Genomic DNA, 15,259 nt, shown 5'->3' with positions numbered 1-15,259 from the left:
GTTAAATTAAAACATTAAAGTTAGTTTCACCTGTTTTCACTCTGTCTAATACATTGACTAGAAAAGTCAAAGTATGTATGTAGCCTGTGTTATATTTTTAGCACACAGTGAAGATCTCACTCAGCCCTCTGTCTCTGGCCCTGACTCCCCACTGTCCAAACACCTACCGACGTCCCTACTTAGATGTCTAATGGGCATCTCAAATCAACATGGCCAAACCCAGCTCTGGATCCTCCCCTCCTTACCTGATTTGCCCCTAGTCTTCATCATTCACCCACCTGTTCAACTTCCCTCCACTCTCTCTCTTTCACACCACGTGTAATCTGTCCTGTCAGCTTGGCTCCCAAAACATACCCCTCTCTTGGCTACCTTCATCACGACAATCCAGGTCCCAGCCACCGTCACCTCTGACCTGGATGGCAACGGATGTCTCAATGGTCTCCCAGCTGCCAGCCTTGCCGCCAAGGGTCTATATTTCCGCCTGTGATTTCTTGGGCTACTTGAATCTGAGGATCAGTCTTTATCATTGGTTCTGGAATAGTCTCAGCCGTCATCTGTTCAAATAGCGCCTCTGTCACATTCTCTCCTTTCTCTCTTTCTAGCGCTCTAAATAGCGTTATGTTAGACTTTCTCTGCCATGACTCAACCTCTCTTTCTAAATTTTCCCTCTTTCTTTCTCTGGGCTGCATTCTGATTAATTTCCTCCGTTCTCCTGTCTGTTGACTAATTTGTCAACAAATTAGTTGGGCTGGGTCTACTTTGGCTGGGTCTACTCTGCTGCTAAACCAGACCACTTAATTTTTTTAAAATTTCAGTGATATTTTCCATTTCTTTTTCAAATCAGCTTGCGCTTTGCCCCGACGTTTAAGTCATTCTCGTATTTCTTGGCACATACTAAACATACTGAGTTTACATTCTGTTTGAGAATTCCAATTCAACTGTTATTTGCAGCTTTCTTTCTGCTGGTTCTCTTTCACAGTGTCTTACGTCTCGTGTTTAGTGATTTCTGACTGTGAGCTGCTCACGTAACTCAGAGCTTCATCTGTGGAAATCTTTGAGGCCTGTGGAGAAGGTGGGTTTCTCCAGAAAAGGTTTGTTTGCTTCTTCTGTCAGGCACTGGGCTACTACCACTTTGCATCACTTTAAACTAAAGCTTGGCTTAAGGATTTGATGACCTGGGTAGGCGAAAACCTGGCTGAAAAGCAGTGTGTGGGCTGCTCTGGGCCAAGGTTCGAAACAGGTCATTTTGCTTACAGTCCCCAAGGGGGTTTATTTCTAGGTCACCCACACTTTGAAGTGTGGCCTCTGGAACCTCTCCTTCAACAAGTTTTGTCTTGTGTTCCCAGAGGCTGTGGGGCCCCAAAACCAATACCTGGGTTCAACCAGTTCAGCAAACGCCCTCGAAGCAAAATTTGGCTTCGGCACTCTGCTCATCTTCCCGGGTGCCAGGCTTCTCTGAGCTGTGGCCTGTGTTCCTTATTTTCTTACTCGCTCACGAATACACTGAAGAATATTTCCTTCTCTCTTTTATCAAGCATTGATAGTTGGGTTTCAGTGAGAGCATCAGTCAGGAATCTAGTCCACATGTTGCCAGAAACACAAGTCCTACCTTCTCCCACACTAGGCCGAGCGATCTTTTAAAAATACAAAGCCGATCGTGTCATCCACCTGCTTAAAACACACCAATTGCTTCCCATTTCAATTAGAATAAAATCCAAACTCCTCTTACTCTCTCTCTCTTGTTCACTGCACTCAAGCCATAGACACTCTCTTGGTTCCATGAATGTAGAAAGCTCATGCCTACCCCAGGGCCTTTGCATTTGCTGCTGCTTTTGCTTGGGACCCTCTTTCTCCAACTTTTCTGAATGACTACCTTCTCATCATTCCAGTCTAAGAGTAGCTGTCATCTCCTTGCAGAGGTCCTCCCTGACGAGTCTAAGCAGCCTCCCCCATCACCCCCACTGCCCCCGACTACTCTGTTTTCTTTAGAGCATCTGTCACGGTCTGAACTCATCTCACTTCTTTGTGTATGTATGTGCTGTTCAGGTCCCCCCAGATGTAAGCTCCCCGAGAGTGGGCACAACAGTCCTGCTGCTCACTCCTGCACGCCCCCATGCCCACAACATTGCCCAGCACAACGGGCACTCAAGAAGTATTTGCTGAATGACTTCCTGCCTCAGGACGATCACACTGACCCCACCACCCTTCGTGCCTTTCCCCTTTCCACAGGCAACGACGACTCCTCACCCAGGTCTCAGCCTGGTGCCACTTCCTCTGGGAAGCCCTCCCTGATGCTCCAGGCTGAGTCAGGCACCTCGACTAAATGCCTCTATGGGTTCCTGTGCCCCTTAGCACGGTTCTGGGAGGAATTATACATTTCATCCTGCAATTATTCAGTCAACGTTTATCTCCCACTCTGGACCGTGAAGGCTGGGAGGACGACGACCGTGTCCATTTCTGGTCATGGCTATATTGCCAGCAATCAGCATGACACCTGGCCCATAGCAGATGCTCAACAGATGTTTGTTGAGTGAATGAATGGAGACATGCAGAAGTTCTGGAGGGCTGTCACCAACATGAGTTAAGGTCGTCACCTCTTCTATACTAGATGTTGAAGGGCAGTTAATCAGACAGACAACCCACTGGCTTTGTTGGGAGGCGGCCTCCCACTGTTGAGTCGGCACGGTGAGATGAGAAGAGACAACCAGGGTCTGCCCCCAGAACCACTGGGGTCCAAGCCCAGTGTTATCCCACATCCTGGCTGGGAGACCTTGCACAGGTGATACCACCTCTCTGACCCTCCAACTCGGCCGGGCCTTGTGTCCCCTGTCCCCCCCGCCCGGGTCTCCAGTGCCTCACCCGGCCACCAGGATGCGAGGGATGTCTGCAGCGAAGGCCTCGCCCATCTCGCGGCTGCCCACGTTGGCGATGCAGTGCAGGGCCAGGCACATGAAGGTGGGGTTGCGGCTGGCCAGGTCGTTCTTGATGGCGTTGTTGATGAGCCGGATCAGCTCGGAGTTCGAGTTCACCAGCACCGAGATGAACAGGTAACCCTGGGTGGAAGGGACGGGGCGCTGGAAGCCTTGTGGCTAACTGGCCCTAGGCCCCAACCCTCACACCCTGCAGTCTGCACTTTCAGCCCCTCCTCCCTCAGACCCGGGAGTCCAGCCCCGGCCCCTCCTCCCTCAGACCCGGGAGTCCAGCCCCGGCCCCTCCTCCCCAGACTCACTATCTGTTTCTCCGTGTACTTGTTGGAGCTCAGCAGGTTCACGGCCTCCATGTGCCCAAAGTCAATGTCGTGGCCAAGCAGGAAGATGAAGAGCAGTTTACACACGTATTTCTTCTTACTGTAGCCATCCAAGGCTTTGTCCCCTGGGGCCAGAGGAAGGAGGAAAGGGGAGGCAGAATGAGGATCACACCTAGAAGCTTCAGGAATCCTGGCCCCCAGCCCCTCCTCCCTCAGACCCAGGGGTCCAGACTCCAGCTCCTCCTCCCCCAGACTCGGGAGTCTGGGTCCCCTGCCCCTCCTCCCTCAGACCCGGGAGTCTGGGTCCCCTGCCTACCTTTGAACTTGGAGCGGATGTTGGCCAGTTCCTTGTTGATTCTCTTAATCTCCGCCTCCTTGCTCTTACCTGGGGAGGAGAAGGCAGGGCGGGTGGTGAGGGTCCTGGAGAGTTGAGCCACCTGCCCTCCCTTTCCTTGGCATGGGCCCCCCCATCCGGAAGGGCACACCCTCTCCACCCTGGGGCTGAGACCTCCCGGGCCCTGGGGCTGAGACCTCCCGGGCCCCCCTCTAGCTGGGAGCTTCAGGGAGGTGAGAACCCCAGCTCATTGGTCTCCACAGCCCAGAGGAGAAGCCCGGCACACACTGTGGGGCAAACCCTGACTTCCTCCCTCCTCCTCCCGCTCTGCCCCCTAAACTGTCCTTTCCCTGGGAGCTCCCGTCCCTACCCACAGCTCTGGTTACCCCGCACCAGCCCCCAGCACTGGCCTGGCAAGAAACATGTGATGAATGAGTGAATGGATGAATGGATGGATGGATGAATGAATGGATGGATAAACGGATGAAGAGCTCAGCTGCCTCCCAGCTGTCCCCCAGGACCCTCACCCCTACCACATCCCCACTGAGCTGAGCGTCTCCTGAGTCCTGCTCCTCCCCCAGGTTCCCAATCCCACAAAGGTCCCACTATCCACCCAGTCACCAGGCCAGACTCCTGGGTGCTGAGATCCCCCCTTCAACCTGTTGGTCCTCTCCATCCCCATGGCCCTGGCCTCATCTTCTCCCGCCTGGCCCCTGGACCCACTTCCTCCCCTCCTGGCCGCCAACCTCTCCCCGCCCTGTGTGTCTGTGACATCCTCCACTTCTGACAGGATCCACTTAGGGGACGACTCTCAAGTGCCTTCCCCGACCCCACCGGCTGGTCCCGTCTTCCCCTCGGCTCCCTGATGCCCAGGCACCCCCATGGAAGCACGATCCGACTGCAAGGTGCCCGGCTCTTGGCCGCCCTCACTGCCTGCTGTGGCGCTCCTCACGGCCCCCACTTCCACGCCGGCCAGCCTTCACCATCTCGCGCCTGACAGGCTCCACCGTTCACTCAGCTCCTCCATACAGAAGCCCGGGCGTCCTCACCCTCTCGCTCATGCCACCGCCACGTCCTCGTGGCTCGCCTTCAGAACCTGTCCCCGGACATCTCCACCGTGACCCCCTCCTCCAGACCCGTCCTCACTCGCCAGATCACTGCCACCCCCTGAGGGGACTCCCCCCAGCTGCAAAGCCCTCTGGCCATGCCCCAGCCACCCTGCAAATGTCACCCCTCAGCACCTTGCTGAGTGTCCCAGCCAACTGGCCTCGGCCCGTTCCAGGGACACTCCACACGCCCTCCTACCTCAAGGGCCTGTGTGCGTGCTCGCCCTCTGCCTGGGCCCATCTCTCCGTTATCCTTCTGTCATTTGGATCTTGGCTCTTGTCACCTCCTCCAAGAACATTTCCTGACCAGTTCTTTCCTTTTTTTTTTTTTTTTGAGGAAGATTGGCCCTGAGCTAACATCTGTTGCCAATCTTCCTCTTTTTCTTTTTTCTCCCCAAAGCCCCAGGACATAGTTGTGTATCATAGTTGTAGAGTTGTAGCTCTTCTATGTGGGACACCGCCTCAGCATGGCCTGATGAGCGGTGAGTAGGCCCACGCCCAGGATCCGAACCAGCGAACCCCGGGCTGCCGAAGCAGAATGCGTGAACTTAACCGCTGAGCCACCGGGCCGGCCCCCTGACCAGTTCTTTAAAGTCAGTGCCTCATTCTTCTGTTGCCATCATTAAAAATAAAACAGTCCGCACTAGCACATTTCACACCACGTAACTATTTTGTTTATCTTTCTTATCTAACCTCAGCTCCCACTCCAGACTATGAGCATTAAGAGGGGGCTTCTAGAACAGTGCCCGGCATACAGAAGGTGCTTAATAAATGTCTGGTCATCTGAAGGGTGGCGACCTGCTCTAGCCACGGCTGTGTCATCCGCATCCCTTGGCACGTGGCCAGGCACCTGAGAGCATCAAGTGTGTGCAGAATGTATGAATGAATGAATGAATGAACAAGCGAGGGTGTGTGCTCTCCATCTCCTCGGAAATCCTGCCTCACTTCCTACTCCCAAATTCCTTCTCTAGAAGGCTCCCACAAACCTCACTTCAGCAATCACCGCCTCCAGGAAGCCCTCTAATGGGCACTTCCTCATCAGTGCCAAGCAGACACTACAGCTGCACCGTCCAGGAGGGCAGCCATCAGCCAAGTGGCTCTCGAGCACCTGAAACGTGGCCGTTCCGCACAGAGATGGGCTTTAAGTGGCAAAGACACACTGGATTTAGAAGCCTCAGTGTAGCAAAAAAGAAGAATGTAAAATATCTCATTAAAACTTTTAAAAGATTGATAATGTGTTGAAATGATAATATTTTGTGTGTATTACCTTGCATAAATATATGATTAAAATTAATTTTGCCCATTCCTACTTTTTAAAAAAGTGTGCCCATTGGAGAAGTTAAAACTGCACGTGTGGGGGCTGGCGCAGTGGTAGTGGTTAGGTGCGCGCGCTCCACTTCTATGGCCCGCGGTTCATGGGTTCGGATCCCGGGCGCGCACCGAGGCACCACTTGTTGAGCCATGCTGTGGGGGCGTCCCATATAAAATAGAGGAGGATGGGCACGGATGTTAGCCCAGGGCTGGTCTTCCTCAGCAAAAAGAGGAGGATTGGCAACAGATGTTAGCTCAGGTCTGGTCTTCCTCACAAAGAAAAAAACGACAAAAAAACCCCGCACGTGTGGCTTACACTGCGTGTCTACTGGACGGCACTGTCCTAGGGCCTCCTCTGGGCTCCCACGCTGCTGGGTCACCTCCGTCAGAGCACTGTTGTGGGTGTCTAGGTCTGCCTCTGTCCCCCAGACAACAGGAGCCCCTTGAGGGCAGGGCCAGCGCCTGCCACTTTCCTGGGTAGCAACTTCCCGTTCCAAGGCTCACTGGGTGCCTGAGCACAGTAGAGGCATGAAGACATGAATAAGGGCCTTAAAAGTGCGAGTGGGGCCGGCCTGGTGGCCTAGTGGTTAAGTTCGGCGTGCTCTGCTTTGGCGGCCAGGGTTTGCGGGTTCATATCCCGGGCGCAGACCTACACCACTCGTCAGCCATGCTGTGGTGGTGTCCCACATACAAAAAACAGAGGAAGACTGGCACAGATGTTAGCTCAGGGCAAATCTTCCTCAAGCAAAAAAAAAAAGAGGAAGATTGGCAACAGCTGTTAGCTCAGGGTGAATCTTCCTCAGCCAAAAAAAAAAAACCAGACCCACTCCCTGTCCTTAGCAAGGGGGTAGAGGGCCTGGGGACAAGGGTGGGAGGTCTCTGGAACCCGGGAGATGAAGAGCCAGTACTTTAGTGATAAGTTTGCAGTGGCCTGTGTGGCTCCACAGGCCATCTGAGCCTTCATTTATTAATTACACGTTTCCTGGGGCCCTGGCCTGGCAGGGGGCCCCATCCCCACACCTGAGCGAGATGTGCGGGGATGGAGGTTGCCCGGGCACCACCTGGGGCCTAGGTGGTGGCTGCCAGGAGGAGGGGACATTTGAGGAGAGCAGTGAAAGACGAGGAGGGTTCAGGAGCAGTTCACCAGCAAGGGCAGCCAGAACTGAGCCATGCTGCTAGGGAGCGCCCGCCTGAGGGCAGCCCGAGGGGTCAGGACAGGGCGACCCTCTGGGGGCAGCGACCAGCGAGGGCGCACGGCGGCCCCTCGGAACCAGTGCGCACGCTCTGTTCTATTCCTTGCCTGGGATAGCCACACAATTGCTCCAATCACTTGCCTTAAAACTATTCCATAGGGACCAGAAAAAACCCAACAGCTTTTCTAAACGGACTGTACATACACAGTAGCTGCCTAAACTTTATGACAGACAGACGGATGTCTGAATGGCAATTAAATTTCCAAGGCTGGAGCCCTCTACGGTCTTTGTTTAAATCTCTATTAAAAGCTTTGAGAAGCAGGCCAAGCTAACCTGTGGTGTTGGATGATGGAGCAGTGGTTAGCCTTGGGGGGCTGGGAGGGCGCACAAGGGGGGCACCGGGGAGCCAGGGATGTTGTTTCTGCATCTGGGGGCCGGGTATGCAGCTGAGTTCAGTCGTGGATAATTCACCAAGCTGGACACATATGATCTGTCAGCTTTTTTATAGGTATAGCTATCTCCATTTATATATATATAAATTAATATATTTGTACATAAATATATATTAATATGTTTTTATAGTGAAGTATATCAATTACATAGAAGACGGTATCAAACAGATATGGACAATTTAAAGAACATTTAGGGGCCAGCCACGCGGCATAGTGGTTAAGTTCGTGCGCTCTGCTTCGGCGGCCTAGGGTTCACGGGTTTGGATCCTGGGCGTGGACCTACACACCAGTCGTCAAGCCATGCTGTGGCGGTGTCCCACATACAAAATAGAGGAAGATGGGCACAGATGTTAGCTCAGCAACAATCTTCCTCAAGCAAAAAAAGGAGGATTGGCAACAGATGTTAGCTCAGGGACAATCTTCCTCACCAAAAAAAAAAGAAAGAAAGAAAGAAAGAAAAAGAATATATGTATGTGTGTATATATATTTCTAACAGTCTTTATATTGTCCCCTTCTATTTGATATTGTCTTCTGCATAATCTATATACTTTGCTATAAAAAAAGAATTCACAGAGAGAACAAAGCATCAGGTGTTCAAAGGAGAAGGGGCTGCGGCCCTGGAGGGAGGGCACCCCGGCAGAGTACACGCCCTCTGCAAAGACTGAGAGGCAAGTCACAGCCCGGGCACCCAGAGACAGCGCATGGGTGCTGCTGAGGGTAACGCAGGGGAGAAAGAGGCTGAAAGAGCTGTGACAGAACTGGGCTACTGCAAGGAATGACTTTCCAGCACTCAGGGCCAGCCAGCGACAGGGGGATGAGCTCAACATCACAGGAGGCATGCAAGCTTGTCAGGGCATTTTAAAGGGATTCCCTTATCCTCAAACAGTCCCTGGGCAAGAGAATGAGTCACACGTGCCCTGCCCTTGGGGCACTCGTGGATGGGAGGGGACGCTGACAGGAACAAGGGTGAGAATTTTGACAGAGGCAAACACAATGGGGGCTGGGAGGCTGGAATCAGATCCGGGGAGGAAGGCTTCCTGGTCCACAGCTTCTGGGACTTGAGGATCAAAAGATGAGGCTGAAAAGGACCAAGTAGAAATACAGGGAAGCGTGCTCTGGGCTGCACCAGCACGTGCAAAGGCCTGGAGGCCAGCACAGCAGGCGGGGCCAGACCGCGCAGGCTCTCCTGTGCTTTCCGAGGGGGCTGGGGAGCCTGGGAGGGCGCGGGCCCCTCTTCTGCCTGTAGCTGCTGCTGTGAGGGGCGGCCACCCCCCCTGCTATAGGCTGGAGCAGGGAACTGCTGACTGCGCCGAGCAGCTGCCCTACCTTGGGGCTTCTGGTCAGGGCAGATAAAACCTTCCCTAAGCATTTAGGCCTCGGCATTGGGGTGGGTCTGTCACTGCCACCAAAGGCATCCTAACCAACCCCGACTCTACACGGGCATTGTCACGGGGAACTCACTGTAACCCGGGTACCTCACTGCGAGACCCTTCCTAGCCGTCCAGACAACCGCTGTTTACAACACAGGGATGTGCTAGGATGTGCCTCCCACACAAGTCCTAACAGCCCTGAGTCCTTAAAGAAGGTTCTGGAAGAGGATCCTTGTTGACTCTGGACCGCTATAAAGTCCAAAGCATGTTGGCTCTGAGCTGTCCAGTACAGGAGTCACCAGCCACTTGAAATATGGCTGGTGCTACTGAGGGACTGAATTCCTCATTTTATTTCATTTGAATAAATTTAAAATTAAAAACCGATCCTCAGGGGCCGGCCCCATGGCATAGCGGTTAAGTGTGCACACTCCGCTCCTGGTGGCCCAGGTTCGGATCCTGGGCACGAACCAACGCACCGCTTATCAGGCCATGCTGTGGCGGCGTCCCACATAAAGTGGAGGAAGATGGGCACGGATGTTAGCTCATGAGCCAGTCTTCCTCAGCAAAAAAGAAAAAAAAAGAGGAGGATTGGCATGGATGTTAGCTCAGGGCTGATCTTCCTCACCAAAAAAAAAAAAAAAAAAAAACCGATCCTCAATTTGGTTACTGGAAAAGTACGCTTGGCACAACTTGGGTACTTTGTGAATCTACTTTTCAACCATAAGTTTTCGGAACTCTTAATACAGGGCAAGTATTTCCGATGAAAAGGCAGCCTCTGAATTGAGAAAGAAACGTAAAGTGTCTCGTTAATCGTTTTTAAAATATTGATTACACATTCAAATAACATTTGGGACATACTGGGGTAAATAAAATAAAATATATGAAAATGAATTGCTTTATTCTTAATGTGGCTGCTGGAAAACTTAAACTTCTATATTGGCTCGCGTTACAGTGCTCAGTTACAGGGGGCTGTTATCAAGTAGTCACCATCCCCGAGAGAGAAAACATTCTCCTTGAACCAAGCTGCACCCTGTCACTCCCCTGCAAAGACCCTCCCGGAGCTGCCGCCTAACACATTAAAGGTACATGTGCGGATCTGTAAACCCTCCGCCTCTGGTTTGGGGTGCCAGCTTGCCAAGGGCAGGGATGTGTGGCTGCTTCATCCCCAGTGGCACCTCCAGGTCCAGTGCAGTCCTGCACTGGGCGGGTGCTGAATGTGACTGTGGACCGAGGGCAATAGAGGAGTCGCAGGTAGAAGGGGGTGGGGCTGGGGCTCAGGCCTGGATCTGTCTGTGGCCAGCGTCTGGCTGCCGCTCACAACCTAAAGGCGGTTCCTTAAAAGTGCAGGCCCTGGGGTGGCGGGTCCCCAAGGGCACACTCATATTGGAGAACCACCCGCGTGGGACTCATTCTTTCCGCTCTCAGCACCAAGGTCAGAGGGATCCGCTGAAAACCTGAGTCAAATCCTGTCCCTTCTCTGTTCCAAACCCCTCCATGGCTCCCATCTGGCTCAGAGTAGAAGCAAAGTCCTCACTGTGGCCCTCCAGACCCTGCACAATCCACTAGTTCCCTCTCTGACCACAACTCCCACCCTCTCCGCTGCACCAGAGGCCCACCTCCTCCTGCTCCTCCACCTCCTCGAATTCCTCCTATACTTTAAGCACAGTCCTACCTCAGGGTCTTTGCACAGGCTGTTCCCGTTGCCAAGAATGTTCTCCTACAGATTTATGCAGGCCTAACCAAATTCGATTCTTTGCTCCAAGGCCATCTTTTCAGCGAGAGACTCTCTGACCAGCCTATATGAGAGCACCGTCCCCAACCCTGTCCCAGACCCCTGCCCTGCTTTATTTCCTCCCAACACCCATTGCCACCTCTCTGAACACCCGAATACTATATATTTATTGGTGCATTGGCCCGTCTCCCCCTAAAAATGTGAGCACCGCAGGCAGGGGACTTTTGTTTACTGCTGCAGCCCCATCACCTAGAACGGTGTCTGGCACTTAATCGGTGATCAGTCAAGATTGGTTCATTCACTCATTCATTCATTTGGCAGACATCTGAGGACTCCCATGGCCAGGTCCTGCATTGGTGAGAACTGGGGACCCAGGGAAGGATGAGACCGTGCCTGCGCTCCAGGGCCGGGGCAGATGTCACAAACGGAATGAGTCATGATTGGAGCGGGATGTGCCCTAATGGAAGGGCAGGGCACTGTGGCAGCTCAGCAACCCCTTCGCTTCACTCACTTGCAGACTCGCCTCAGGCCTGGGGGGAGCTGGGGCCAGAGCCGAGGCAGCCCCAGCCCCTGCCCTAGGCAGCTCCCAGGCAGATAAGTGACAGGACAGGACAGGACCACGCCCTCAGGCTGGGCTCTGCCTCCACCCCCTTATCTGCAGAATTTGCCCTTCCTTGCCCTCCTTCTCAGAGCCTGCCTTTCACCTCCTTCTAGACCCTTCCCCCTGAACTCCACTACACCCTTCGGATCCTCCAGCAGGATGGCTCCACACTCCTCCCCTCCTCCCCCTGCTCATCTCTGATGAGCCTCCACCACATCCCTCATCCATTTTTTTCCCTCCAACTCCTGCCTGAAACTGTCTCCATTGCTCTCAGGACCAACACCAACCCGGCCTCTGCCCACCCCCCAGCATCAGATCCCATCCCTCTCTGCATCAGCCACAGAGGCCTTACCTCCGAGTCTCAACTGGGCCTCAGGACCTTTGCATTTGCTGTCGCTCTGCCTTCCCAGCTCTTCTCCACCTCCCTTGGCCTGGCTAAGTCCTCCCCATTGTCTGAGCACCACAACCAGACAGAGCCCCCATTCTCTCAAGACTGCAGCCCCCTCCCTCACTGGACTTAGAACACCTACAATTTTTTTCCACTTCCAAAAACAATTGAGATACGATTCACATACCATAAAGTCCACCATTTTAAAGTACGCAACTCAGTGGTGTTTAAATATATCCACGACGTTGCGCAACCATCACCACTAATTGCAGAACATTTTCATCACCCCAAAAAGAAACTCTGCACTCAATAGCAGTCACTCGGCATTCCTCCACCCCCTAGCCCTAGGCAACCACTAATCTACTTTCTGTCTCTACAGATATGCCTCTTCTGGACATTTCATATGAATGGAATCCTACAATACGTGGCCTTTCGTGTCTGGCTTCTTTCACTCAGAATGATGTTTTCAAGTCTCGTCCATGTTATAGCATCTATCAGTGCTTCATTCTTTTTAACGGCTGAATAGTATTCCACTGTGTGGGTGTCCACATTTGTTTATCCATGCATTCGCTGATGGACCTCTGGCTTGTCTGCGCCCACTTTTTGGCTATCGTGAATAACGCTGCTCTGAACATCTGTATTCAAGTGTTTATGAGAAGAACAGTTGCAATTTTAACGCTGTACCTGTCTCCCTCATGGGGCTGGGAGCTTCACGGGGGCACAGACAAGTCTGTCCTATTAATCGCTGTGTCCCCAGAACCCACGATAAGGCTTGAAACATACCAGCCACTCAACATACACTTGATGAGAAAAGGATGGACAAGAGACATCCCAATACTCTAGCCTCAAATCATTTGGCTAGATGACCTCCACTGTCCCCACGTCGGGGTCTCCACTCTGTCCTCTGGCTTCCCTCTGTGTTCTCTTTCCTCCTCCACCCCCATCATCTGATCCCTTTGCAAATCCTTCAAAATTGATCCCAAACCCCACCACGGCTCACCACTCCCTTCTCACTCCAGTCAGGCCAACACCATCTCTCACCTGGACGCCTGCAGTGGCTCCCTGATGGCTTCCCCGCTTCCGCTCCTACCTCATGCATCTGTTCTCTTCACAGCAGCCAGAGGAATTATTTTAAAACATCAATCAGCTCATGTCCCTCCTGTGCTCAAAAGCTTCCGGCCGATCTGGTTTCACTCAGAGAAAGGCCAAAATGCTCCCTGTGGCCCACAAAGCTCTGTCCCCTCCCTGCCCTCATCGCCTACCCTCTCTCCCTTGACTCCAGCCACACGGCCCCCTTGCTCTTATGTGAACACCCAGCGTGCTGCGACCTCAGGACCTTTGAACGCACTGTTCCCCTGCCTGGATCCCTCTTTCCCCCCAAATCTGCAGGGCTCGCCCCCTCACTTCACTCAAAAGTCTCTACTCAAGTGTCACCTCCCTGGCGAGGCCTTCACTGACCACTCTCTCAATCCTGGTCCCTCTCCTCTGCTTTCCTTCCTTATTTTTCTTCACAGCACCAGCCACTGTCTGACATTGTACCAGTTATTACCTACACTGTGTCATTGATTGCCTCTGGTCTTCTGTATTTTCTAGCTCCCTGATGGCATGGGTGCTCCCAAGGGCAGAGATTCTCGTCCACTGTTGGAGCCCCAGTCCCTGGAATAGTGTCTGGCACACATGGTGATCACAAAGTTCTTGTTGAATGAATGAGTGAATGAACCTTCAGAGACCAGATGGTGTTATGAATGGAGTCTGCAGACCAGGAAACTGAGCCTCAGAGAGGTTAAGTGACGTGCCAAGGGTCACATCCCTGGTAGATATCAGAGGCAATACACACGTGCTCCTAACAGCTGGCCCCCTACCGAGTCCACAGCCCCTCGGAGTTCCAACTCTTTTCATAACAATCATAACATCTCTCCTCCCCTACACCCAACAGTTTCCACCTCTCCTGTTCCTGGAGCATCTACTACATGCTAGATCCTTCTATACCTACTAAATCCTAAAATAATCATTGAGCACCTAACAGAAGCCGCTCCTCGGAGCCAGCTGAATAACAAGAACCATAGCCAAGATCATCTAGTGCCTGGAACGTGCGAAAGGCCTTGGTCACACACATTATCACAACAACCTCATCAGGAAGGTGTGATCAGCGGTCCCTCCTGACAGAGGAGGAAACCGAGAGGTGAAGGCCCTCATTCAAGGTCACGCGGCTAGGCAGTGACAGCGCTCCAACTCAAACCCAGGTCTGAGTGACCCCAAAGCCAGTGCGGATACGGCCTCTGAAGCTCTTGGCAGCTTCAAACACCAACACCCGCTCCCAGGAGTTGGGAGCTGACTTGGCGCCAGGCCTCCCATCATCACGATGATCCTTCCTGCTGGTGATCACTGTCCCCACACTCATGTGGCCAGATGGCAGAGGGCTCCAGATTCAGCATTGTCCTGCTCCCCGACCCCTGACCTTTCTCTGGGACCAGGCTTCCCCCACCCCCCAGCTTTCCAGATCCCTTCCCCACAAATTCCTAAGGCCCCCTTGGCCCCTTCTTTGAGCTCTGGGCTCTCCCCCTTCTGGCACACCCCTCAAGCCCCCACTTTATAATGTCCCCACCTTTCCAGGCCCCCAGCTGTCTCACGTTCTCCCAAGACTCTCCATCTGCAGCGCCTCGCTCTGTGCTCCCTGAGACCCTCTCTTCCCCTCAGTAAGCTCGCTAGCCCCCTCTCCACTGCCCTCCATGTCTCCTAAGCAATCGTCCATCCTGGAGCCCCTCTACTCCTCGCCACGGTCCCCCACCTTCCCATCTCTCCTCCCCAAGGCCCTGGGACTTTCTATCACTCCCAGGCCCTCTCTATGCACTAGCCAGTGACCTATCTAGCCCCTTCCCCTCTATGACAGCCCCTCACCCAGGCCCTCAAGCCCGGCCCCATTAGTCCTCCGGGTCCCTTGTGGCCTCCTCCCACTCTATCGCTCCACAGGGTACCCCGCACCCAGGATCTCCTGCGCTTTCTATCTGTATCAGGGATTCCTCGAACCCCATCGCTCAGACGACCCCCCAGCCTTTCTATCATTCCCAGGGGGACACCTCTACGCCCCCATCCCCGGGACCTTAGTAGCCTCCTCTCCTTTAAGACCCTCCCGGACGCCTCCAGCCACTCCGTGTCGTCACCCCCAGAGGCACTCTGTGACACCCCAAGCCCTTTCAGTTCCCCACCCGAAAGTTGCCCCGGGGGCCTCTCTATCCGCTCCCTCTATGATCGCAATGGCCTTCTACCCCCCGGGCCCTTCTGTACCCCCGGAACCCCTCAATTGCGCGCGCCCCCCCTCCAGCGTCCCCCGGCCGCGCTCTCACAGTTCCGGATGTCGGAGATGAAGACCGCGAGCCCCCGCATCCCATCGCCCTTGGACACGGCCGGCATGATGGCGGTGGTGTCGGCTCCAGGCCTGGCCGGGCAGGGCACAGCGCAGCGGGGGCTGGCAGGCGGGGACCGGGAGGAAAGGACCCCAGGCAGCGCCGAGGAGCCGAGCCGGCC

The 15,259-nt window shown here is 53.8% G+C and overlaps 1 protein-coding gene across 1 annotated transcript in view; it reads right to left on the bottom strand.

Annotated features, from left to right (window-relative positions):
* Positions 1–15,259, bottom strand: part of AP2A1 (adaptor related protein complex 2 subunit alpha 1) — a 32,547-nt gene extending 17,288 nt beyond the window's left edge. Inside the window, exons 1-4 of the mRNA XM_058529901.1 lie at positions 15,079–15,259; positions 3,564–3,632; positions 3,230–3,372; positions 2,860–3,053 (exon numbers count right to left, since the gene is read on the bottom strand). Coding sequence (XP_058385884.1) covers positions 2,860–3,053; positions 3,230–3,372; positions 3,564–3,632; positions 15,079–15,145 — 473 coding nt within the window. The 5' untranslated portion in view covers positions 15,146–15,259. The remainder of the gene's footprint in view (positions 1–2,859; positions 3,054–3,229; positions 3,373–3,563; positions 3,633–15,078) is intronic.

This window comes from Diceros bicornis, chromosome 34 (assembly GCF_020826845.1).
Source record: "Diceros bicornis minor isolate mBicDic1 chromosome 34, mDicBic1.mat.cur, whole genome shotgun sequence".
Classification (NCBI taxonomy): Eukaryota; Metazoa; Chordata; class Mammalia; order Perissodactyla; family Rhinocerotidae; genus Diceros; species Diceros bicornis.
This window is presented reverse-complemented; position numbering and strand designations above follow the sequence as displayed.